The sequence below is a fragment of the Symphalangus syndactylus genome, chromosome 2 (assembly GCF_028878055.3).
Source record: "Symphalangus syndactylus isolate Jambi chromosome 2, NHGRI_mSymSyn1-v2.1_pri, whole genome shotgun sequence".
Lineage (NCBI taxonomy): Eukaryota > Metazoa > Chordata > Mammalia > Primates > Hylobatidae > Symphalangus > Symphalangus syndactylus.
Window position 1 is genome coordinate 79260556 of NC_072424.2, and position 25742 is coordinate 79286297.

Genomic DNA, 25742 nt, shown 5'->3' on the forward strand with positions numbered 1-25742 from the left:
CAGCTCGCCAACTTCCTCTGGGGGAAACTGCTAAACTCAGCTCCAGTTAATATTGTAGGGCTGAGGATAAAATAGCAACGGTATTGAATAGATGTTGACTTTTCCGACCCAGAGGAGCGGAACTCAGGGATTGTTTGCAAAAGCTAATCGTTTCCACCGTGAAGCGGGGAGAGCCTGGTGCGCTCACAGCCGCCAGCCCCTCCCTGGAAGCCAAGCTGCGGGAAGACTCTGGGACTCAGGTGCCCCTCCCCATCTCTGGCCTTTAAAAGAGTCCTCCCGAGAACTTGGACGGGTGGCAGCCAAACCAGGGCTGCTCCCCAGACTCCTGTCTCCAATCTTGGAGTCTGCGACCTCAGGTTCGGCGCCCACTAGATCTCGAATCCAACTTGTTTCTGAAATGTGTTTAGGTTGAGAGTTCCGGGGCCTGGGCGGGAGTTTGGTGGGGAGAGGGGAGTCTGCTATTTAAGGCGCCGGACATATACAGAGACAGCCCGCCCGACCTCCTAACACTCAGGAAAAGTCCGTTTCCAAGCATCTGTTCTCAGCAATGGTGGCAGGGAGCAGGGCACTGTGACTCCCGGCATCTGAGGGAATACCGGCACAGCGCTACCAGAGCGCATTTGCTGTGTGCGCTGGAGGTCGGGGTGGGAGGGTGCGCAGATCAAGATCTTTTTTTGCAAACCTCAGGGAAATGACCGTAGTTGGACTAAGAGGTCCACTTTGGAGACTACCAGCTGCCCTCCAAGCCCTGGCAGTGGAGAAGTTTCGTTGCTATGGTTTCGGAGAGGCATATAAGCCATCACCCAGAAGCAAATGTGTTTGGGCTCCTTATACGTGTTGTCACCACCCAAGGCTAGGCAAATTCCTCGGCGCTTTACATGCATCACTCACTCCCTGACAGAGCATCTCGGCCTTAGTCTCCCCATCCCAGAAGGCGGGTGTGCGCTAAGAGAGCGAAGTCCAGCCGGAGGCTTCGTAACATCCAAGTCTAGGGACGCCAGGAATTCTCTCGCTCTAGCTCCTGTGGTCCAGGGGTGGGAGGTGCCCCTGAGTGGCCGCGGCGGCCAGGAGCGGGCAGGGGCCGCAGGGAAAGGAGCGCGGCGCCTTTAAAGCAAGAGGCGAGGAATCCCCGCCAGGAGGCGTGTCTGTCTCTGCCGCCGCCGCCGCCGCCGCCACTGCTGCTCCTCGGTCACCGTCTTCGCGGCTGCCGTCACTCGCGCTCGGCGCCGGCGGCTGCGCTGGTCGGTCTGGGAGCCGAGGACTTTTCCGCCCGACCTCCTCCCGCTACTCCTCCCCGAGGACCACCCCACCCCCTCCCCGCCCACCTCACCCCTAGCTCCAGGTAAGGACTCCCTGACGGTGGCCTGCACTCCGGGCTCCTTCACGAGGTGTTTGTTTTCAAGAGGACGGGAGGGACTGCGGGTGGGCGAGGGGCATTTTCCACCTGGAGAGAAGGAAGAAGGCGAACAGCAGCGCTGCGGACGTCCGTGCGCTCGGGGCACCCGCTGGACCGATTCACTGCGAGTGTCTTTGTGGGGCTCGTCTCAGCCAATTCCCGTCAAGCATGCAAGTGGCTCTGTTAGCTGCAGTCACCTATGTTCTCCACATAAAATGATTTAAGAAGTGGACGTGTCAGGAAGTGGCCTCAGCTACGGGGACTCACGCGAGGCGAAGAGAATGAGACAGATGGCAAGAAGCTGTGTGTCTGCCGGCGGGTCTGAGGAAATCCCCATCCCTCCTTCTGTCCACCCATCCTTCCATTTACCCTACTCCTTAGTTCTGCGCTGAGGAAGTACATTTATTTTAACCGGCACCCGTATTAAGAGCTTCTGAAAAAACTTGGAGGGCGTCCCATTAGGGTAAGGAGGGGGCAGTGTCACCAGGGTGGATCATAAACCTCAAGAACTTTTAACGAACCACATCCTCTGATATTTTTACCTTTAAAGAGATAGAGTTTCTTTACCAAGCAACACGACCGAGCTGAGGCTCCTTAGAGAATAATTTCCAATTTAGGCAATGGGAAATATTGGAAAACTTACTATTAGTAGCCTTTTGGTAATGCACAGATTATCTTCTATCATTTATCATCTCCATACTGTAAGTATTCTGTCATCAGAAATTATCTTATGGATTGATGATTATTTTCATTTCACGAGAGATGATTGGTTCATTTGAGTCTTAATTAGTCAGTTTAGTTGCTGGAAGAAATGCAATTGTATTTCAATCTTAATTTGTCTTAGTTCATTACTTTCTAACTTTATAGAGTCTATTCCTGTAACCACCAAGGCAGCCTATCAACTTCCAGTGGCCTTAAAAACTTTTGAGTCAAACAAACAACAAAAAATTGAAATGCACAAGAGCAAGGTGATAGAGAATTGAGCAATGTTTGGGAGTCTTATCTGTTTGTTTTCTCCTATTTAAACCCATTGAAAATCACACAGGCTGAAATTTAAAAAAAAAGTTCTGGGATATGTAAATTTATTCCACTTCAATTTGTTAATTAAGATACACTTATTTTAGTATCTAAAAATTAATCAAAACTCTAAATGTCATTAATCATCAGTGCAGCAGAATGTTGCTGGAACAGCTGATAATGTGTTCAGAATCATAAGGGATACCATAGCATGCATAGTTAAGAAGAGTGAGTTGCAAGTATGCAACAGTGTGATTTCAACTGAAACCTGACCCAGTCCTGACTTTATTCTCTGAGATCTTTAATGCCATGTATAAACAGGCTGTTTGTTTTAGCTAAGTTGCAATGCAACAGGCCACTTGCATGGAATAACAGGTTAGGTGTTACTATAAGATGAGGTTTTTCAAATGTCACATAACAGCAGGACTTCCGTGACAAGTCAAGTGGAATCCTTAGTAAGAATTCCATGTGAAAAATTTAAACATAGCTATGGCATGTAAGAACCTTTGAAATATCTTTGAAATTCAGGTTGTTCTGGGATATGTATCTGCTATTTCCAGCCAAAGGTATAGGCATTGTCTTTTTAAATGTTGTGCTATAAAGATTATTACACATTTTCTCATACCCCAGCAGGTGGCAGCTAACTAGAATAAGATTCATTTTCACTGGCAGAATAGGAAACTAAGATTGCTTCTCAAGTAATAGAGCCCAAGAATAAGAGGTCATTAGTATCTTCAAATATAAAAATATAGTGAAAGATGAAGCTAGTGGTTTTTGTTGTTATTGTTGTTGGAAGAAGCTTTGCATTAACATGATTTGCATTTTCTTCTTTGTCAATTTACCATAGGTTTGATATTTGTGTCAGCCTTCTATGATTTTTTTGAGGTATACTTCTAAATACAGCTTCTCTCTGTGTGTGCGTGTATGTGTGTGTTTGCAGTTTGTTATCTCTGCTTTGACCTTGGAACCTACAGAGCTTTGGCTCCTAGAAATAAAGAGTGCCATATGGTTAAAATGAGGAAAAAAATGAGACCATAGAATAAAATATATACATCTTACTATTACTAAGTATATATAATTGCGTGATATCCAATAGCAGTAGTTTTCTTTTTCCTTTAAGGAAGGAGCAAATTACAGAACTGACACAATTTTTAAAAGGGTTAAATCTAGTCAGTGAAATACTGTATAAGGAATTTATTAATCCTTCATATAACCTCAGAACTATGATGTGTGGTATCAGTATTGGGGAGAAACTTGTAATAACTTCAAAATTGCCACACGTTAAGGCATCAACTATGCCACCAAATCATTTTATTGTAGTATAGGGAGGTAAATTTAGCATTTTCCCCCCTTGGAAGTGAGTGAGTTTAATGAGAAAGAACAAGAATTAATCTAATTACCCTAGTAACAGATGGAAATCTGGAGGTGGAGAATTGAAAGTGATAACTAATTGTACATTTAAAAAATGTCTTTAGCCACTGAATATTGACAGCATGTTATTTGGCATTCTGAATTGTGGTCTTCCTAGCAATTTTTTTTGTACTGACAAAAAAGTAGTTTAGTGTTCATGAGGAATCTCACAATTAATGTAAGTGGTTTTTTTAATAGTATGCCCTATTACAAAAAAGATGACTACATCTTGAGCTTATCAAGCAATTGCACTGAAAAATATACACAACACAGTTGATAAAATAGTCCTCTTGATAATGTGAACAATGCAATAATTCCAATTCCTTTACTCTGTGTAGTAGAAATTTACACATTGTCACTCAAATATCATGTTAGTCATTTATTGTACTACCTTCAGTGTACTACTCCAGAATAAATAATGCCAGGAGCGCTGTCCGTGGTCCTGAAGAAAGGTCGTCTCTAGTCTTGTAGAAGTTCAATTGGACAGGTGGAATTGCTGTCTGTTGTGTTAAAGCCTTTCAACTGAGTTGATGGATATAAATGAATCTAATTTACCATATGTGCAAAGTTGGTTCTTTGGGGATCAATTAATAGTGAAAAAATTACAATCTTTTAACTGTTTAATTTATTGTGTAATAACTTCATGAATATAGAAGCTTGATCTTTCACTTTTCCAACTAGACATCCAAATAACCCCAAAATAAATCGTTTAGAATACTAGTTTCAAGTGGAAAAGTTGCAACCATAATGTAAAATGTCATTATATTAATGGAATACATGAACAAAGAGATATGGTACATTTTGTTTTCTCAGATTCCAATAACACTGCGAAATTTCAGTATTTTGATTAGTCACAGTAAAACATGCTATTTTCAGGTAGTACATATCAGATATATTGGCAGATAAGAATGTGAAGAATTATTTTTTTCCCCTGGCAGTCATTATTATCTCTGCTAGGATCAAAAAGAAAATGAACAAACAGAATGGAATAAATGAGACAGCAAATACAAGACAGAACATGTTGAGCTGTGTATGTGTTTTATAAGAGATATTTTACACATGGACTGAAGGAGTCGCTAGATACCCTTGGTTTTAGCACTAGGTGTTCCTTTTAAGGTGCTCAAATAGTCAAATTATTTGATTGAATTGCCTGCTAGACTGCAGAACTAGCCATTCATGATACTTATTTTTGACACTGCAGTTATTGCCTCCATCTTAAAAAAAATCAATGCCACTTAATGCCTTTGCAAAATGTAGATTTCTCTTTAAATCAGCACTTTATAATATCTTAAGAAAATTTAAATTAAAAAATCATTGTAAGGAAATGAAAACATTATAGTGTTTTCTTGCTGTTTGGAGGAAAAATAGCAAGTCAAGTATTCATATCACTCATATCACTCCTTATTTAAAAATTAGCCTTCAGATAGGATAATTTTTTGTAAGATTTAACCTATGCCCTGTTAGTTGGTTATGAAAAATAGATTAATTATAAGATATAGGTCCAACAGTTTGCCTTTTGTGATGTTTAATCGTTTAAAAATGTTGACAATAATATATTTATTATACATGTTAGTTTTTAGTGTAAAATATTAGCATTGTATATTTTTAATAAGTAGACAGAATATTACTTATTTTAATAATAAAGATGTATTTTTATTTTGAAAGAAATTCTATTTCTGTACTTTATTTCTTGAATAAACTCCTAATGAAAGCCAAGAGAGTCACTACCTGGTGACTCTAAATATTTCCACCAGAAAACTAGCAAATGATAACACAGTTTTAGAGGAATCTGTAACACTCAATGTCACTCAAGCTGTGATCTCATATTCTGCCTCTTTAGGAAAAAGAATGTTCAAAAAACCAAAATGCGAAGAAATTTGGGCATAAATTATTGAAGGCTTTAGAGTTTGCTGCACCTATTCAAACATCATTGTTTTTATGTATGCACAGTTATTTTCTTTGAGTTTAAAAATGGGTGGAAAATGTAACTTCTCCATTTTAATTTGAGATTTCTCCCATAAAAGTTCACTGAAGAAATTTCTCCTACTTCTGGGTAGCAATCAAGGAATACCCCAGTCAAGTTTTTAAAGAGTGGATTTACCTCTCCAATTGCATTCCAATCTATATTCATTCCTGGCCAAAATAAAAAAGTATAAATAAGACTGTTTCAACCTAACCACAAGTTAGATTTGCAGTAAATTCCTCCGTCTTAGATCACTTTCTTTTTTACAGTTCCCAGAAAAACTGACTTTGATTTAGCTAGTAATTTAATGAAATTCATCAATTGATTGTAAGAAGTCCACTTACATACACCAGTCATTCTCTCAGCAAAGACTCATGGAAAATAAAAGCAATGTTCTCCCCATAAATAAATCCTACTTCTTTCTTGCAACTCAAGGCGGGCTGTCAGATCTGTTGCATAATAGATATTGGGGAGCTCACTGGCCGGGAGCCTTAAGAGGAAAGCAGCTATCTCAGTCTTTCTCACTTAATCTTGGCTTCACGTCAGAAGCTGTGCAGCAGTGCAGTAGAATAGGGCCTGGCAAAACCTTTGCGAGCCAAGCGCCTTTTGTGCCGGGCTGTGGCTCGCTATCGATATCTCGTCCGTTACCAAGGCTGGATTTCCTATTGATTTCCCTCCTCCTCTGCTTCCACAGGCTCGCGCGGCCGGACATTGTGGGTGTGCGTGCTGGATTTCTCCCGGATGCTCTCCGACTAACATGGATGTCCCACCATTCCTTGCAGTGGAAGGTTGTTCCTTGGCGCAGTGAGTGAAGAACATGCAGCGATTGCTAATGGGTTTGGGAAGCGGAGACTCCTTCCTCTCTCTGTGACCATGCCGTGATCGTGTCTGCGGTCACCACTCGACGCATCCTCATTTTTACCCGAACCCGGGAGCCGAACGCTAGATCGGGGAAGTGGGTGCCGTGCGTGTGGGCACAGAAACACCATGAAGATTATTTTCCCGATTCTAAGTAATCCAGTCTTCAGACGCACCGTTAAACTCCTGCTCTGTTTACTGTGGATTGGATATTCTCAAGGAACCACACATGTATTAAGATTTGGTAAGATTCCCCATCCCTCTCGGTTGCCTAGTATCCGCTCCGAGGCAGCCGGATGTAAACAGGCGGGTTCGCTCTGCCTGGCGGTGGGCTCCGTGGATTCTGATCTGCTCACTGCTCTGTCGTCTCCTGGGGCTTTTAAAGAACTCCTTGTGCTTTCATTTATTCTCTTCTTTATTTTTATTTTTAGCCGCGGGAGGGTGAAGGGAGGGCCAATGTGTGGTAGTGGTCTCTGCATTGCCTCCCCACAGTAGCTTGCCACGGAGATGATGATGACGCTGGAGGCACGGTCAGCCGCCACTCCCGCCTGTCTCCCCCGGAGCCCTGCGAGCTTGGAGGGGTGCGCGGTCCGCGCAAAAGTGCGCGCCGGGGTTGCACGCCTCTCAGCTTGCGGGGCTGGTGAGTTAACACCTGGTAACTCTTTGGCGAGTTGCGCCTGTCCGCTTCCGCCAGTGACCAGGGCAGTTCTCACGTGCAAATGAAAGGTACTAACCCTTTTGATTTCTTTTTCCAGAGAGCCTTTTCGATTGTTTTCACCGCTTTTCCAGTCCCTGGTGCCCTTACTGGGATGCAGAGCTTTAAAAAATGTTGTAAGATTCGAGGTTCTACTTAACACAGGGAGGCTGCTACTTAGCTGGAACGAAATAGCGTCAATATTAGAACGGCTTTTTGTTTGTTTTTAACTTGCTGAGTCCCCCTCTCACAGCTTTCTGGACGTTATGGACTAATTAATGAAGGATAGTGTCTGGGGGCGGTGGGGAAGAGTAGTTGTTTAAGGAGGGGTGACTAAGTCTGCATCTTTATTTCACTTTGGCAAGACGAAAGACGTTGGGTAGTTACATTTTTTTTATGAAATGTATTGCTTTTCTAAGAATCAGGGTTTCTTTGGAGCTTGAAGGAAAATCTAAACGTGGGATTCCAGTGGAAACCCTGGTCAGAGGGTCAGAGTGATTGCTTGGAGAAAAGGAAGCGTGGGCGACGCTCAGGTTCTCTGGATGGCCAAAGGAGTTTTAGTAGGAGCAGAACTAGTCAGGGAAAGTTCCCTAAAGTAGATAAGAGGAAGAAAGCAGAAAGCCAACAGGATAAATGCTCCCATTGTAGGCACTTCCTCTGACAGTTCAAGTGGATTCAGACCAAAGAGTGCAGGACACCATGTAATCCTGAGCATGTGTCTTTGAGATAAAAGCAGACACATTAAGTCACTCCGTCAAATTTAAACAGAAGAGTGATTGCCTGCATCTTCTATCATGCCAACAGCATCTCCTGTCTTTCCATTTTCCCATATGTGTGTTTTTCCCCCCAATGATAAAATTCACCATCTCTCCTAGGCTTTGTAGAACCAAGGTAGGGATGTTTCACATACATTAAAAAAGGGAACGTCACCCGACGACACATACACGTAGATGCCCACAGTCAAAAAGCCTGCTGATGACAAAAGAGGCACTGGGTTATAGCTGGATTCCTACTGTAGTAGTTTTCATGCTTTGTTCATGCATTTAGATGGTACTTAAGCACGTTGCTCTTAGCAACAAGCATCCGCAGGAATGATTGTTTCTGTGGGCAGGATTAAACAGGTCCCTATACCATTGGAAATGTGTGTGTACGCACACGCGTGTGTGTGCATGTGTTTCTTGTGTGTGTTTTCAGCAGTTAGGCTTCAAATATGGTAAGTGCTACAGTATGGTAGTTTGCCCAATGTTTCGAGTATTTCATCCTAATTATATGGAATCCTGAGGAATTCTGATGTGTGTTTGTGAATGAGTGTGCGTTACTAAGTGTGTTTGCCGACTAGATGGAAAAAAGAAGACTTGGAGCCGGAAAACTGCCACCAGTACTCTAAGGATTTAATTATTGCCGCTCTGGTCTTGCAGCACAATATTTGCTGAATCATTAGATTGTTAAACTCGCTGATCATTTCATATCTTCATATTAAAAATCTTGGCGACTGTAGCAGAGTGCGTAGCAGCTTTCCAAAAGAGCTCTCTCTGTCTCTCACACACACACACACACACGCACACACACACACACGCAAACAAGCTTTCTTAGACCAATGCTTACTAAAAATGTCTTTAAGAAATACGGTAGTAGGCAAAGATCTCCACACTAGTCCCTTGATAACCCTAAACCAACAGTCCAGCTTCTAGATAACCTGCTGTTTTCTACATTCATTTGAAACATCTTCCACGTGGAGATGCATTTCTTCCGATTTCTGACCTGAGTTGTGGGGAAGAAGGACTGTGTACATTGTTACTGGAACATTTCCCTGTTGGGGCTATTTTGATGTAATGGTGGGAGTTTTATTTTCTTCTGGGATAAACATGTTCTGAGTGGATTGGATGGTTGGTTGAGCACGTATAAGCCACTCTTGAGAATGATTATTTTCAACTTTGGCTCAAAAGTCGAGCCAGTGCCTCATCCCTGGCCCCGTGCCTTGGAAGAGAAGAGTTTGGAGTTGCACATGGGGCAGCTGCCCCAGTGGTGTAGAGACCCGCCGCCTCTGCTGGGGAGGCAGCATCCAGTGTCCCTTCCATCCCCCACCCTTGGCGTGGCTAGGCGCCGGCAGCCGCCAGGCGCCTCCGCGGCGGCGCTATGGCAACGGCTGAGCCCGCCCAGGCGGCCACCCCAGCCCCCCTTCCCTGCTAGTTAAGGCTCTGTGTTATCCTTCCCCTTGCTCCCACTAGGACTGTGATTCGACCCAGCGTCCTCCTGTCACCTCCTGCGAGGTGAGGGGCAGCCCCCGCTTAGAGTGCTGAACCCTTGCCACGTCCCTCGCCTCTCCCGCCCGTCTTCAGCGTGCGCAACCCTCTTCCCCGCGCTTCCCTCTCCCTCTCTGTATGGCACACACAATAACACACACTCAAACATAGACACGCGCTCGCGCGCACTAAGACACATGCGCCCTCCGGATGCAAGCCTCAGACTTTGGCCCAGTGACGTCTCTCTAGTGCTCAAGAAAACTTTGCAGTTACACCCAGGAGCGCCTCTGTCCTGTTTCCCCCTTAACCTCCAGCCTCAGCCGACTCCCGCTTGGCTGCACAGGCTGGCCTGCTCCTCTGCAGCCGCTCAGCAAACATCTCTGAGAAAAGGTATCCAGAGCACCGACCCTAGGGTGCTGCCCCGAGGCTCTATGGCAGCGACCTGAGGGTCAGCGAAGGGTCACCTCCAGGCAGGCGGGCGAGCCCCTGACGTTGAGTCTTGGTTGTTACCCCGCCTTTGATCCTGTGTTGAGACAACTTGGGTTTTCCTGGGTGCCCACCCGTCGGGCAAGGTGCATTTCAGAGAGTCAGTTCTCCTGCCCTAGGTCGGGCCAGATGTTCTCTGGCCGGCTTTTCTGGGCGCAGAGCCTGCGACTCTCCCAGGCAGGCGTCTCCAGAGCGCTGGCCCAGCAGGCACAGGGCATCCAGCGCGTCCCAGCGTGTGTAAATGAGGCATCTTTGTTTCGCCGCAGCTGCGTCCCGGCCTTGCCTGCCCCGGGATAGGGTGAAGGCGGGACTCTTCCGTCCGCGGGGGTGTGACCAATTCCACGGCCTCTAAGCCGAACTGCGGCGGCGGAGGTACTTGAACCTTTCTTTTGTTACTTTAGCCGGTCCTTCTCTTCCGGGCATGCAGTGACCCCTGCCCGTACGGAGGAGCGAGGGAGCTCAAAAGCCAGCTCCCGGCTGTGTGCTCCGGCTGGCCTAGGGTTCACCGTTCGGGAGCCCTCGCATGTTTAAGCATCTTCTTTAAGAAATCACTCCCCAAGCTATCACTTGTTTCCGATCTTCGAGGTCAGGTTGTCATTCGAAATCTTTACCTGAACTGGAATTTAGAGCGCCAGTAGCAAAGACATCAACCCAAACTTAGGCTTCTGGGCACCATCTCCAAGGTTTCCTTGCCGAATTGCTGAGCATATGGTAGGCCATGTCTTCCTTTCTGATGTTTCGACCTAACTTTTCTCTTAAACAAGGCGGTGGAACTGCTCTCTTAAAAGTTTCCTAGCAGAAGTCTTCCCTCCTAGACGCGCTGAGGTCTCTTTGGCATTGCGCACTGACCACCTGTTTGTGGGACAGCACACAGTCACCTCCTGGCGTACACGCAGAAGGTGAACACAGCCAGTTTAAGGGACCGCCTATACGTTGTGGGATAAAATCTACAACGTGAGAGAGAACAGAAAGGGTTCCTATGGAAATCCCGTTATTTTGCTGGGCATCCCATTTGCTCACAGATACAATAATTAGTAGCAGATGTACTGCAACATCGAAAAGTGAGAGTGAATTGACTGAGCTTACAAGCTGCCACTCTACAAATTCTTTGAAAGAGATTTTTCCTCCTTTGAGAGGTGAGGTGGGCGGGAGGGAGGAGTGGCCTTACATCTGGAAGCAGGAAAACTGACTCTTGGGAGGCGGGGATGGGGGAGTAATAGCGGCTACTATCTGCAACAGATAAAGCCTGAACACCTGCTTAGCTGAGCTGTGGAATGCAAGGGAGAGAAATCGTTCCAAGAATCGCCAACACAACGACCACACTTTAAAAAAATCAGTTTTTCTCATAAGTTCTCACTCTTAAAGCTTCAAAGAATAACTTGATGTGATCCATCAACAGAGGCACAATCATTTCAGAAAATGACTTTGAAAAATGATCTTTTTGTCTTCTAGAAATTGCACGCTTTCTCTACCCAGATACATGAAATTCAACATATTTTCTGGCTTTGTGAGGTTGCCCTTCAGAAGCGAACATGGTTTATATGTCAGTAGACATTTCTTCAGACTAGCTTTGCTTTTTGGTTTAATGCAAGTGATCATTACGGTATGTTCATTCCTTGAATTCTCAAATGACACTCTTTCAACATTTACTCAGCACGGGAAAGTTAATGTGAATTCCTCTCACACGAAGAAGGAAAATACCATAGATCAAACGATGGTGTATCATTGATTACCAGAGCCTTTTCAAGTTTCCTCACCATTACATAAAGTGTTGTCTATGATAACAATGACATAATCTTTCATGCCATTTAGTTATCATAATTTCTGATAAAGAAAATGCCTTGCTCTTTTGTGGTAGAAATTTAACGTTCAAGTGAGAGAAATTACTTTGTCCTTCAGTTCTTAAGATTTGACTTTGTTATGGTGGCCCCAATTACATTTATTGCTTGGAAATTGTCAATGCACATTTTTGCACATCAGAGTAGAAACTAGTTTACTGTCTTTAAAATGTAACATACTTAAATTATTAATCTAGTGCATGCATGATACTTAGGGCTTGCGGGAGATCCTTGATTTTCCTCAGTAGGATGGTATGATATATTGAAATTCAAGTGTTGATTGTTTTTCATTTGGGTAGTGAAGGTTTATCTTCAAAGGGCTTTCAATTTGTAGTCCAGTTATCAAAGTGTTAGAAGTGCTTCAAATGAATCTTCTACCCTAAATCTTAGCATGAAAAGTAAGGTCAGAAACCTCTGAAAGGGAGGGAAGTAGGTGCACATCATCATTATTGACTAGTCTAGATTAAACACTGAAGAGGAAGATTTTAATCTGATAACGTCATAGGGCTTCCTGTTTTTCTTTGCTGCTTCTGCTGACAATTTTGTAAGGTAATTAAATTGGCTGATTGAAGTCACAGTGGTCATGGGGCGATAAAGACCATTTGGATTTAATGGAATTTAAAACAACAGAGCACTGAACACAACTCTTACCGAACAAGAATTTTAATGGCCCATTCAGGGTGCTGACTAAATAGAACGCCCTTAACAAGTTTAATTGAAAGGGCAAGGCAGATTAGCACTATATAGTCTTTATGGTTGAAGATTGGGGAATTAAAATTATCCCTTTAAAAGACTCATTAATGCATTATCAAGATTTAATGTAAGTTAAATAAGCTTTCTTTAAACCTTTATCATATACTGTGAACCTAGGTTTAGGACCAAGTTTCAATAATAAAACATTTTTAAGAGCTGATTTAATAAATGGAATTATAGATCTGCCTCATTTGAAAAACAAAAGGCATTTAAAATTGTTTGAGCATATACAGTGTGTTGAAGGGTAAGTGTTCATAAATTCTCTATGTTCTATAACTGAAAGAAAATTTGACTTTTCTTTTAAAATTTGATTATTGGTATTTTTTCTTATAAAGAAAGCTTGTCAGTAGTAGAGAAACCACAGAGACAATAAAGGAATGTTCTCTTTCTGCAGTTTCAATAGAGTAATAGTTATTTGATCTATTTTAGGTTGTTTTTAAAATCCTGACCTTTTTTCTTGCTGAAACTTCTATATTCAGATTATTAAACTTCAGTGTATTCACGTCCCTTCTGCCCCTGAAGAAATGGTAGATCATTGCTTAACATTGGGAACATTGAAGTACAATCAGTCCCAAGGTGAAAGTCAAGCCTCAGTTACATATGAGATCACTCACTCCACCTGTTTCTTGCCATGTGGCATTGCCTACTCAGAGTTAGATATTTCTAGAAAAACATGAAACCAAATTTTTCTATAAAAATCTCCCAAATTTTAATTGTATGCATTTTTGAAAAAGCCATTTAAACTTCAGATTTGTAAACACCAAAAGCATATAGCAGGTGAGGGCGGATGTGGTCCCATTTTTACCTTCTGGCCCATTCACATTCCACAGTTCCTCTAAGGCACACCTGCTTCCCTCACATCTCTTTGATCACCAATTAAGTAAGGTTTATTTGTCTCTTGCCTCACACCCTTAAAGCCAACTATGTTATATTTTTGTATTTTCAAAGTGACAGTTACCTAACCTGATAAAACTAATTTGTGCTAAAGTGAGTGGGGAGGCTGGAAAAGACTCTAAACACTTTTCTGTAGTATTTATTTTTTAATTTTTAATTTTACTTTTGCATTTGGGCTTTGCGAATCCTCTTCAGAGATAGCAGCATTCAGATATAGTATTTGGTTTTTAGGTTTCTGCCTATAGATCAATTTAAACTCTTTATTTTCTTAGCTAAAAACTGAATATTCGTTTCTGGATTTAGTAGAAAGGTCACTAGACAGCAGGGCCATTTGTGAGGATCTGAAAGGGTTTGGGGAGGTTATATCTTTTAGTTATTTTTTCTACTGATACATATACTTCTATCAGTCTTTCTTTTTGGTTAAGTATTGCCCTGTTCCATGGCCTTATTTTAAGACAAGTATATTCTGGAAGAGGGAACACGTAGTCTCAAGATTGTAGAGTTAGGATGAGATTATTAGGATCGATCGATACTGTCTGTGACAGAGATGCTCAGATACAAAAGAAAATACTGGGTGCCTAAGGGAGTGCTGAGTGATTAGCATGGGTGTGGAAGGGACGCTGAGTAAAGAGAGAAGTTAAATGACATTTGATACGCAGTCTTTTTAAAATTTACTGCCAGACACCCCAATGCTTTGTAAATTGATATTTTGCTGGTATTAATCCAAATCTTTTAGCATAAGTGATTATTTAAAATAAGATGTAAATTATATTCTTACATTGACATTTTCTCCAATCAAAATGATTTTTAATGCTTTTTACCTCCTTTTCAATCAATTAGCTACTTTGAACTAAAGCAAGAATTTGGAAGATGTTGCCTCTAGCTCTCATTTCTGTCTCCAGCTCAGTCTCAGTCTAAGTCCTTGACCTAGCACAATGAGAATATTGCTCAGCTAACATGATCAAATAAACAAAACAAATATTAAAGAAATGTTCTGCTTCTGAAATTTCAGTATATTAATCTATTTTATGTTGTCATTTAATCCTTCCTTTCTTACCTCTCCCTTTACTTTCTGAAGCTTCCTGCATTCAATTTATCGTAGGTTTTAGTGCATTCGGGTCCTTCCTTCCCCAGAAGAAATGAAATAGGAACTCTCTCAAAATGAATGAAAACTATAGAATCCTGGATTATCTAAGCTAAAGGGGAATTCAAAGGTCACCACGTTTAGAGTCCTAAGTTTAGAGGTGAATTGCCAAGGACAGTTAAATAGCTTGTTCTAAATTGCAATTAATGTCAGATTTTATACCAAAATATGATTACCCTGGCTGCCAATCTAGTGAATTTTTTTTACTGAATTTTGCTGTCTTTTTTTTCAGTGTAGCCTCTGACTCCCTGTGCTTTGAATCCATTTTAGAAAGAAATCTGGTAGCTCCCCTACAAATGTGTCTACTTTGTTTCCTTTACCTTTTCTTTCCTAGTACTTTATCTCATAGGTTATTGCTCTTTTCTCTTTATTTTTCCTTAATGTGTAGCTCTATCAGCCTCTTGCATACCTGCTTACTTGTTCCTTTACTCAGTGTCAAAGCTTTTGCTGCATCCATTCATTCAACAATATTAAAGTGAGCACATATTATGTGGCAGGCATTTGGAAAACAGAATTCTAAGACTTAGCTTCTGATATTAAGGATTGTGTAATCCAATTAAAGAGAAAAGATATGTACATATTAAAGTACCAATTGTATGGTACAGAAAATATTTACAATAGTTGTTTAAATGAGATTATTACGGGCTTAAGTTTTTCCAGAAGAGATAGGATTCTGGCTGGTGCCTGGAAACATTGTGTGATAGAAAGAAGGGGGAAATGTATTATTGGTGGAAGACTCAGCACAAGAAAAGGAATTTAGGCATAAATTAAGAAAATGAGTGTTGGGGCAGATAATGGGCTAGCCCTGAAGGGGCATAGGTAAGGCCTTGATTTTTCAGAGCTTTAATATTTAGGTTACAGGGTTTAGACTCCTGTGTGTAGCCACTGGAAAGCAATTGAAAATAGAGGATGGGCTTGACTTGGTCTGCAATAAGCAGTCAAATGATTTTGCAGTCTGTCACTTGCATTTTATGAAGAATAAGTGGATCTTCTTTCTCTTACTGAAATGAACGCAAAAGACACATCTTTGTCCTTGATCGCCGAAACCTTTAAGAAGTTCTTGAGCTCAGATCAAAGATTATGTTAGTCAAAGTTCTCCAGAGAAATAGAAAACACACATACACACACGTGCAGGGAGGAAGTAAGAGAGAGAGAGAAGAGGAGGGTGTGGATATTTATTACAAGTAATTGGCTTACACGATTATGGTATTATGGATGCTAACAAGTCCTAAGATCTGTAGTTGGAAAGCTAGAGACCCAGTGGTATAATTCTAGCCTGAAGACCAGCAGACTTGAGGTCCAGGAAGATTCAATGTTTCATTTTGAACCCAAAGGTTCTGAAGAAAAAAAGAAAAAGAAAACCCAGGCTTGAAGGCAGTGAAGCAGGAGGAATTCCCTTTTTTGCTTAGGAGGGTCAGTCTTTTCACTTTATTCAGGCATTCAACTGAGTGGATGAAACCCACCCACATTACGGAGGGCAGTCTTCTTTGCTCCATCTACTGGTTTACTGATTCAGATGCTAATTTCATACCAGAACACCCTCACAGACACACCCAAATTGTTTGGCCAAATGGCTGGGCACCCCACGGCCTAATCACGTTGACATATAAAATTAAACATCATCCAGATAATTCCTAAGCAAAATTCTGAAAGGAAATAAAGGAATGTCTTCTTAAGACATGACCAGATCAGATGATTAAGAAAGGAAAAGTTACCAATTAATCTCAAGGAAAATGCATTAGAGAACAATTTACAAGTACTGTATACTTCTTTGAGGGATATAGTAAATTGCCTCCAAGGAATTCTCAATGTTTTATGTTTAGTTCCAAGACATCTCTATTACCTGAAACATTGTGTGTGTGTGTGTGTGTGTGTGTGTGTGTAGTTAATAAGTATAGATATCATTACATTCATTTCTGCCTAATAGTGTTGTAGTCAGTGATGGACTGCATATGCAACACTGATCCCATAAGATTATAATACCATATTTTTACTGTATATTTTCTTTGTAGAAATGTTTAGATACACAAATACTTACCATTGTGTTCTGATTGCCTGCCATATCCAGCAGAGTAACATGCTATACAGGTTTGCAGCCTAGGAGCAATTGGCTGTAACATATAGCCTAGGTATATAGTAGGCTATACCATTTAGGTTTGGGTAAGTACACTCTGTGATATTCACACAATGATGAAATCACCTAACGATGCATTTCTAAGAATGTATTCCTGTTGTTAAGCAACTTATGAATGTATATACGTAATATGTATATCAATTACTTAAAATCAGAATTTAAAATAAATTGAATTAAAAGTTAAGACAATTTTAGTAGAATAGATTTATTTTTAGTAATATTTTCTAATTCTATACAAACTCAGGGCATTAGACCCTGAATTTAGTTTTTTGAGTCATGAATTTTACTCTTGATTTTGTCATCTAATATTCATAAATTAGGAAAAATAAGTAAACCTTTCTGGCCCTTGACTTTCCTTTCTGAAGAATGAGTATTATCTGCTACCTGTTTAACTTCCAAGGATAATGGATAATGTTGGATTTAATAGGAAAATGTGTAGAGCTCTGAGTTTATTAGCAGAAAAGGCCTTTTGGAGTTGAAAAAATAATTGTTTATTTACTGTGTATGTATGGAATAAAATAATGTTTATTATCACTCATGAATATTGTATTTAACTTCTTAAACTGTGTATATTTAAGAAAATCTGCTTTTCCAAATTATTCATTGATAATCTTCCTTGAAATGTACCTCAACTATTACAAATAGATTGGTAAGGATTTATTAACTAATAGAACAAACTTCTGATTTGGTTACTTGATAGAAGGGCAAGTCCGTAGTTTCTTTTTCTTCTTTAAACATCATGACTTTGATTGGTATTCTCAAATACATACAATATGCAGAAGAAACAAACCAAAACTGAAAACAAATAATGAACAAAGAAATCATGCCAAGTTTTGTGGTTTAAATTTTTTTCACTTTTTCACAAGCATATTTTTCGAGTTTACCTACACAAGTATTTTCTGATTTTTATGTATACATCATTCTTTATGCATCTGCCTATGATGAACTTTTAGTTATTTCAAGGTTTGCAAACATATAAACAACTGTCTTTGATCCATTTGTGTTGATTCAGGAAAGTTTCATAAACATTTGGATTTGCTACAATTGTTTGAGATGGATATATGGGACTTTCCAGTTGTTATATTGACTGCTTAGGCAATTTTTCTGGTGCTTACTTTTTAAGGTAGAACAGATTTTGGTACCACCCCTAGACCACTAACCTCAGCATTCTTCCTTAAGTGTCCTCTAAACCGACTTTAAAAAAAAATCTAGCCCGGTGTTGGGGGATCAGCATAGAAGTGTCTAGGGAGAGATAAGAGAGGACAACCTACACCTCTTCAACCAGTGGTACCATGCCAGAGAATCCACAGGACCATTTGAAAACATGTATTGAACTTAAATACAATTTTATATTTGGAAAATTAAAAAATTTTAAACTTCGAAGTATAAATAAATACTCTGTACACAAAATCCCAGCGACATGCAATTTACCTATATTACAAACCTGCACATGTACCCCTGAACCTAAAGTCAAAGTTAAAAAAATGTAAAGTTTATTGGAAAAATTGCCTGGCTGTTGAAGATACTTAGTTTTCAGTCAGTAATTTGCAACTGTCAAGGGTAAGGTGGAGCAGAGGCAGTCTCAAGATTTTTATATTTATCTGAAGGGGAACTAGACTAAGCACAGTTTGCAAAACAATCTCCTAGATTAAGCTTAAGTCTAGTTTTTGTGTTTCTGGAAACAGCCTTCCCATGATGCAGAGCGGATGTTGGAATATATGAAGAATATTTTTGAATTTTTGCCTCCAATGGGTGAAGGTGTCCCATTCTTTCATCTTTCCCTAAGGATTCTGGGTTGATCACTCAGGAGCCCTTCCTGGAGATTAGGGGTGATGTTCCAATGATTCATCTTCAGCTTGTTCCCTTAAATTCATTTCTCTTTCTTTTGCTCTTCCATATATCAACTATCTTTCAAAATCTAATGCAAGTTTTGCCTCCTGCAAAGATATGTTTTAGATAGGCATTCTGCAGAATAAATTCAAACATTGACAAGATAATTTGATCTGATCAGTGGTTCTCAAACTTTATATCAGAGGAAAGGGGCTTTACATAGTTTAAATGTCTGGTCCCCAAGCTTAGAAATTCTGTAGTTTAATATGTTACTAGATTTAGTTAGCATGTTACAAGTGCATAACTGCATAGTTCTATGTGGTGGTTCTTAGTCCCTTTATTTATTTTACAAAACACCTAAGTAACTGTACTTAAACAAAATAAAACAAAGATCTCACACAGTATGCTAGATAATCCTAAGAAGTTTTTGACCTTTAAGTTTATGATTCTTCTATTTATAATGAGCAGCGGCATCAGCTTTCGGAATTGGCAGTTGATAATCATGTCTAGATGATGAAAAACAATGAGTAAATGTTGTAGATGACAGTTGGGGCTTAGATATTTTGTAATTCTTCACAGAACGCAGAGTGTTGGACTCTCAGAACACCACTCAATGGCTAATTCTTTAAAACCTAATCATTTAGAATATATTCATATCCACACGACCAACCCCATAGCCCAAAGGGATCTTAAACAGGTGTTGTTTTATAAATAATGTCTAATATGATGTAAGGTTGTGAGACTTTCCTCTCTCAATCTCCCACTAAAGGAGCCCCTAATAGATCATTTTAAAACTTTGTTTTCCCAGACTTAGAAAACGAATTCCAGCAGACATTTGCCCTAGTTGAGAGGATTCCAACTTTTCAGTTGCTGTGAATACATCCTAATGGCCCAGAATCTAGGCTGAAAATAATGTCCAGCCTAGATGATATTTATTAGAAAACATGGAAATCTCTTGGACAATACCATGGCACCCCCATTCCCATCCCTAATGCTCTGATTATACTCTCTGCATCTTTGTTATGTCATGGTGCTGAGACATAAAATGTGGACACTACATTTGGAATTAAACCAGAATATTCTTATGTATTTGTTTTAGGTAGATAAATTATTAATAATTGCACATACTGATTTAGTATTGAAATAAAAATGGTTTTTATCTGTCTAAATTATTGATATCTAAGTGTTTTCTGTATTGATTGCCTCCTCAGTGAAACACATACGTTTATTAAATATATTCCTATAATTAAACTTGCCATCTAGATACAGACTTGTGTATAGGAGACACTTTACTGACAGTATAATTTAAAAGTTGCATGATTATAGATTGGATAGAGATTCCAAAGTATTAAAATCATGATAATCACATGCTAATGGAAATTTTAAGGTAAATATTGAAGAAAAAACTCAACTTCATTATTTCTCAGAAGCTTTCTTTTTGGACTCAGCTATGTTTAGCAATATGTGTCTAAATATTTTCAATTCTTTTAATAATAAATGATTCATAGGTGATTTAGCAATTGAGAGCATGTAAATATGTAATTTCAAGAAAATGCATCCAGTGGTGTGCAGTTCTCTGGAGGACAAACTATGAAAAATCCTTCTACATGGTGTGAATTTCACAGTAGCTTACATTCATATATATTCATCTAATTACGGTTCTAGGATTACTATACCTTTGACCTTTCTATTTGTACAGGATAAATTTATATACATATATGTAGAATGTGAAAAAAAATTCACAACAGAGAATAATAATTCATTTATTGTCTTTAGGTAAGAGTCTGACTTTACTAAACCTGATAGACACAAGTAAACGTTAATGGAAAGGATTTCCCAAGGTTCTTTGAATTTCATACATGTTTTAATTCCTGGCAGGTAGCCAGACTATATCAGCATTTAAAATATAAAACTAGGATAGGATTTTACCTATTTCAAGGTACTATAGTTTGTAAGTAAACTGTGGAGATAATTTTAACCTTTAAATTTGTTTATTTTTTCTCTGTACTATGTATAAGATGACTAAAGTTGAATACAAAAAATAGCTATATATTAATAACAGACCCCCATTTAAACCCCTATTTGGTATAATTTCTCTCTCTCTCACCCCTCCCTCACTTCCTCTCTTTGTGTGTTGGGGGTGTTATTCTTCAAGAAAGAAAGATGAAGTTAAATTTATTTACTAGACAACAAACAAATGCTTTATGTGTTGATTGTGAAGGAAGATGCTGAAAGTTTCCTATTAACTCTTTCAATTTCATTTACATTTTCAATTTAAATTGCCATTCAGTTCACCAAATATTTATTCAGCATTGGTGTCTTGTCTGGTTCTTTAATTATTTGCATAACAAAGTAATTGAAAAAGCAAGATATAATTAAAACTTTCAGTAAATATAAAAATTTATCTAAAACATGCTTGATTATTTTTAGAAATACATTACATGGGGGATCCTAATGAGATCCTGATTGTTTTGGTTCTGAAGGGCATCAAGATGTATATGTTTCAGTTTCATTCTATAGGTTCTGTTTCAGTATTTCAATTCAATTTCTTATTATAATTGAAGGATTATCTTAGTAACCTTAAAGAAATCCACAATTAATTTAATGTAATTTATCAATATGTATTTATGTTTAAAGATGATTATTGTCTAACATTTAGAGTTTATACTATGATATATACACAACTATTATATTTTCAAGTCTTTATTTATACAAGCAACCAGTCATACAATTTGTTATTTTTTCAAGTCTTTACTTTTACAAGCAACCACTCATAAAATTTGCTATTTGTTCATTTATTTATTCTTTCAATCATTCATTTAACAAATGTTTAACTGCTTACCCATGTGCCAGACACTTGACTGAGCAATAGGACATCAATAATTTGAAAATAAAAAGAACTGGTCTCTGCATCAAGGATATCATATTCTATAGACATAGGTAACCACATAAATACAAAACAGTGTGACAAGTGCACACAATAATATGGAAATATTCTAACATGAAGGGAGGCATCTAGCTGTTCTTACAATATTTCTAAACCTGTTGTTTGCATCTTGTGCTAAGACTTGGATCCACTGAGGACCTCATTCAGAAGTTTTATTCTTGCTATCAGATTAGAATGACCATGCATTTGTGCTCCTTTTCTCCACTGCCCCTAGCACCAGAAACCCTCAACTAGACCTCTAGTATCAAATCATAGTGATGCCATTAATTTATTTCTTCTGTATTTTTATATGATTATATATATGAAATTATTTTTAAAACTAGTCCAAATTATTTTAAGTGTATTTGTCAGGATGTAGATTTGGTGACATATCACAGATACTCCCTGGAAGTCCCCAAAGCAAAAACAAAAGGTAGTTGTTCACTTCTCATGTCTCTCTGCAGATTTGGGTATTTCAGGGATGGTATGCTGGATCTATAAGTTTCTGGGGTCTATGCTGTTTCCAGCTCTCTATTCTGCATCTTTAAGGAATGTTGTTTTGCATGATCTAAAAGGATGCTGTAGTGATCACAGATACCCTCCCAGCAGCAGGACGGACATGTTTTAGATGTTGCACACGTCATTTTACCTCACATCCCATTAGTCACATAGCTATTTCCTGGTGCACAGAAGGCTGGGAATTGAGTTCCTCATAGGGGAAATGTACCCAGCTGAAACATCTCAGAGTCTATTCTTGTGGAAGACATGGGATATGCACATTGAACGACCACTGGTAGTCTCTGCCACAAGCATCTGACTAAACATTTCAGAAAAAAGCTCTGTAGAGTTTTAAACTTGTGTGTGTGTGTGTGTGTGTGTGTGTGTGTATGTGTGTGTGTGGTGTGGTGTGTGTGTGTGTGTTGTTATAAAGTAATGCATTGTAGCTTATTTGGAAAATATGAAGTGTGAAAGTGAAAATAAAACCTCCCATAATTACACCATGCAGCTATAATCACTGTTATCGTTTTGTTTCTATTAATTCTTGTTAAAAATTAAAACAAATATTTTGGTTGATTTAAAAAGTAATACATGTTTATTGTAGAAAATAGAAAATATATAGAAAATTATAAATAAATATCACCCATTATCTCACCATAAGTAATATTTTATATTTATCCTTGATCTTACTGTACATGTTTTGTTAATTTTTTTCATTTAACCCTTTATTGTGGACATTTTTCTGTCGTCAAGTATTTTTCCATAACTTTTTTTTTTTTTTTTTGAGACGGAGTCTCGCTCTGTCACCCAGGCTGAAGTGCAGTGGCGTGATCTCGGCTCACTGCAAGCTCCGCCCCCTGGGTTCACACCATTCTCCTGCCTCAGCCTCCCAAGTAGCTGGGAATACAGGCGCCCACCACCACGCCCGGCTAATTTTTTGTATATTTAGTAGAGATGGGGTTTCACCATGTTAGCCAGGATGGTCTCCATCTCCTGACCTCGTGATCCACCCGCCTCAGCCTCCCAAAGTGCTGGGATTACAGGCTTGAGCCACCTCGCTTGGCCGTATTTTTCCATAACTATTTTTAAGTGTCTGAATTTCTATTACAGAGGCGCTTATAATTTATTTGCCAATCCCTCTGTTGCTTGGGTTTTAGAATCATATATACCTGAATTTGAAACTGGATTTCTGGCTTTTGAGCAATATGATTAGAATATGCTGATGAATCTTCCTAAATTTTAGTTTCCTTACCTATAAAATGGGAATGATAATATTATCTACCCTTTAAAGGTATTCCTTGGAATTAAAATAGATAAAATAGATAAAATGCACAAAGTACTTAGTAAAGTGCGCGGCACCTAAGTCCCTAATAAGTGCTAGCATAACCAGTCAGTCAATCAATCATTTAATTAATTTCACCCCAGAAAGTACTTGATTTCTGTAATTGTTTCAGCTAATTTAGATCTGATGCTTCCAGGTCTTATCCTGTCTCTTCAAAGGTGGTTGGACCCCTGCAGAAGTCCTGTGAAGTGTTTTAGGCCAGTGAGGTGGCCTTTCGGAACACAAAGGGCCAGTTTGTCAACTAGGAGCCTTGTGATCTGTGGAGACAGGAAACAGACATTTAGATGGGAACTTACAGGATAACGTAAGAATATCTGTAGTTCTCTACAATTGCAGGCTAGGCGTGATCCGTGTTAGAGGGGGGAAGAAGGAGCTTTTAATTCCTTAACATGTGCTGGTCTGAGGCTGAGGAGTGTGGCCTGCCTCTCCCTGCTTGCTTCCTGGGATGTCTCCTTAGTGTCAGTACTGATGAGGCTGGGGCAGGGGAGGAGCAGCAGCAGTTTTAACATCAGACTTCTCTTTGCTTTTTGATTTGTTAAGCAAATTCCAGGTGTCTCACTTGCTAATCACATTGTCATCTCTGATGCTTAATTATTTTCTTTAGGGAAATGAAGTTGTTTGGGGCTTTCAGGAAATTAAATTGAACTTCAAAAACCACTTCCACATAACAACTAACATTTTGAAATGGATAATTCCTCAGGGTTTGTTGCTAGGTGAGTTTACCCAGTTTTTCCTTTAAGAGGTATTCTTTATAATAGTGGATTTGTTATTTTAATTATAGTTCATATTTTTAAAAATTGGACACATTAAACATCCATAAGTCCCTAGTAAGATGATATAAAAATGTGTGGCTATTGCCTTTGAGACAAACTAATGTTGTCATCTATGGAGTAGGAAATTGGTGGTGATTATCTCTTGGGCTCTGTATTTGGGAGAAGCCTACATCATTGGAAGGAGTTACATCTTGGCCTGCTCAGAAAAAAAGGAAGTAGTTTTAATGTTAGTGCGGCAAAAATGCCTAAAGGTGACTGTGTTAGCCTGTTCTCATGCTGCTAATAAAGACATACCCAAGACTGGGTAATTTATAAAGGAAAGAGGTTTAATTGACTCACAGTTCGACATGGCTAGGGAGGCCTCACAATCATGGCAGAAGTTGAAGGAGGAGCAAAGCTACTGGCGGCAGGCACGAGAATGTGTACGGAGGAACTGCCCTTTATGAAATCATCAGATCTCATGAGACTTATTCACTATCATGAGAACTGCATGGGAAAAACATGCCACCATGATTCAATCGCCTCTGACCAGGTCCCTCCCACAACATGTGGGGATTATGGGAGCTACAATTCAAGATGAGATTTGGTTGGGGACACAGCCAAACCATATCAGTGACTCACATGTATGTAAGAAGGTGAAGTTCCATGTGGCTTGTGGGCATCATTCCCATCTTCTAATGGAGTCTATACAACCTCAGCACAAATGTTTTCAGTCCCATTTGAATAAGACAGAGATTCTAGAAATTCTAGGTGTTGCTGCTCTGTGCCCTCCTAAACATGCCTCCTCTCGTCAATCAGATGTGTTCTTAACACATTTAGGCTGCCTTTAAGTTCTGCATTTTCTACTTTGCCTGCACACAGATATAATCACAGTGGAATCCTAAATCTTAATCACTCCACCTCCCCCTAAAAGGATGTGGGCATAGAATTACTTAAATATTGCCGTATGTTAGCCTTTGAGAGGCTTTTGCAAGTTATGAGAACCCAACCAGTTGCTAATAACCTACTATTGCTTCTGGCAATAGTAGGATCTGATCTAGAAAAGGCATGGAAAATGTGGTCAGAAAGATTGGGATTCTAGGGGAAATTCCGCCACTTACAAAGTGTGTAACCTTAGTCAAGTTACTCAACATTTGAATCTCACTTTTCTTATTTGAGAAATAAAGTCCTTGCATGTAGAAAACATCCAAAAACTTCCCTTTCTTTTTTGTTATCCTGAAAATCTGGGTGTGGAAGAACTGTTGAACAATAGGTTAGCTCTATATTCTACAACAGACTGTCTCTCAAATGCAGAGTTCTGTGTGTTTATTGACTACAAGCGTCAGCTTCTGTGCAGCTGAGATACAAATTCAGCCCTAGGCTTTTATCCACAGATCTGAGAGGAGGAAGGCAGGCAGGCACCTGTAATTATAGCAGCAGTAATGCATTGCAGCTGAGTTGCATAGTATGTTAAGGCTTTTCTGTGCTGGTTGGCTTGGGTATTAGTATAGTGATTCTGGGAGTAACAGACAGTATTTTAGCAAGTGTTTGTCTTTCTATTATC

The 25742-nt window shown here is 39.6% G+C and overlaps 1 protein-coding gene across 10 annotated transcripts in view; it reads left to right on the forward strand.

The window, feature by feature from the left end:
* The first annotated feature begins 1185 nt into the window (after positions 1-1185).
* GRIK2 (glutamate ionotropic receptor kainate type subunit 2) overlaps positions 1186-25742 on the forward strand; it is a 677547-nt gene continuing 652990 nt past the window's right edge. For 5 of the 10 annotated variants that reach the window (XM_055259892.2, XM_055259897.2, XM_055259905.2 and 2 more), the window contains exons 1-2: positions 1186-1342; positions 6481-6888. In XM_055259892.2, coding sequence (XP_055115867.1) covers positions 6774-6888 — 115 coding nt within the window. In that variant the 5' untranslated portion in view covers positions 1186-1342; positions 6481-6773. Of the gene's footprint in view, positions 1343-1596; positions 1860-3509; positions 6889-25742 lie in introns of those variants that run through there. The other 5 variants (XM_055259887.2, XM_063619929.1, XM_055259866.2 and 2 more) reach the window with 5 other exon arrangements.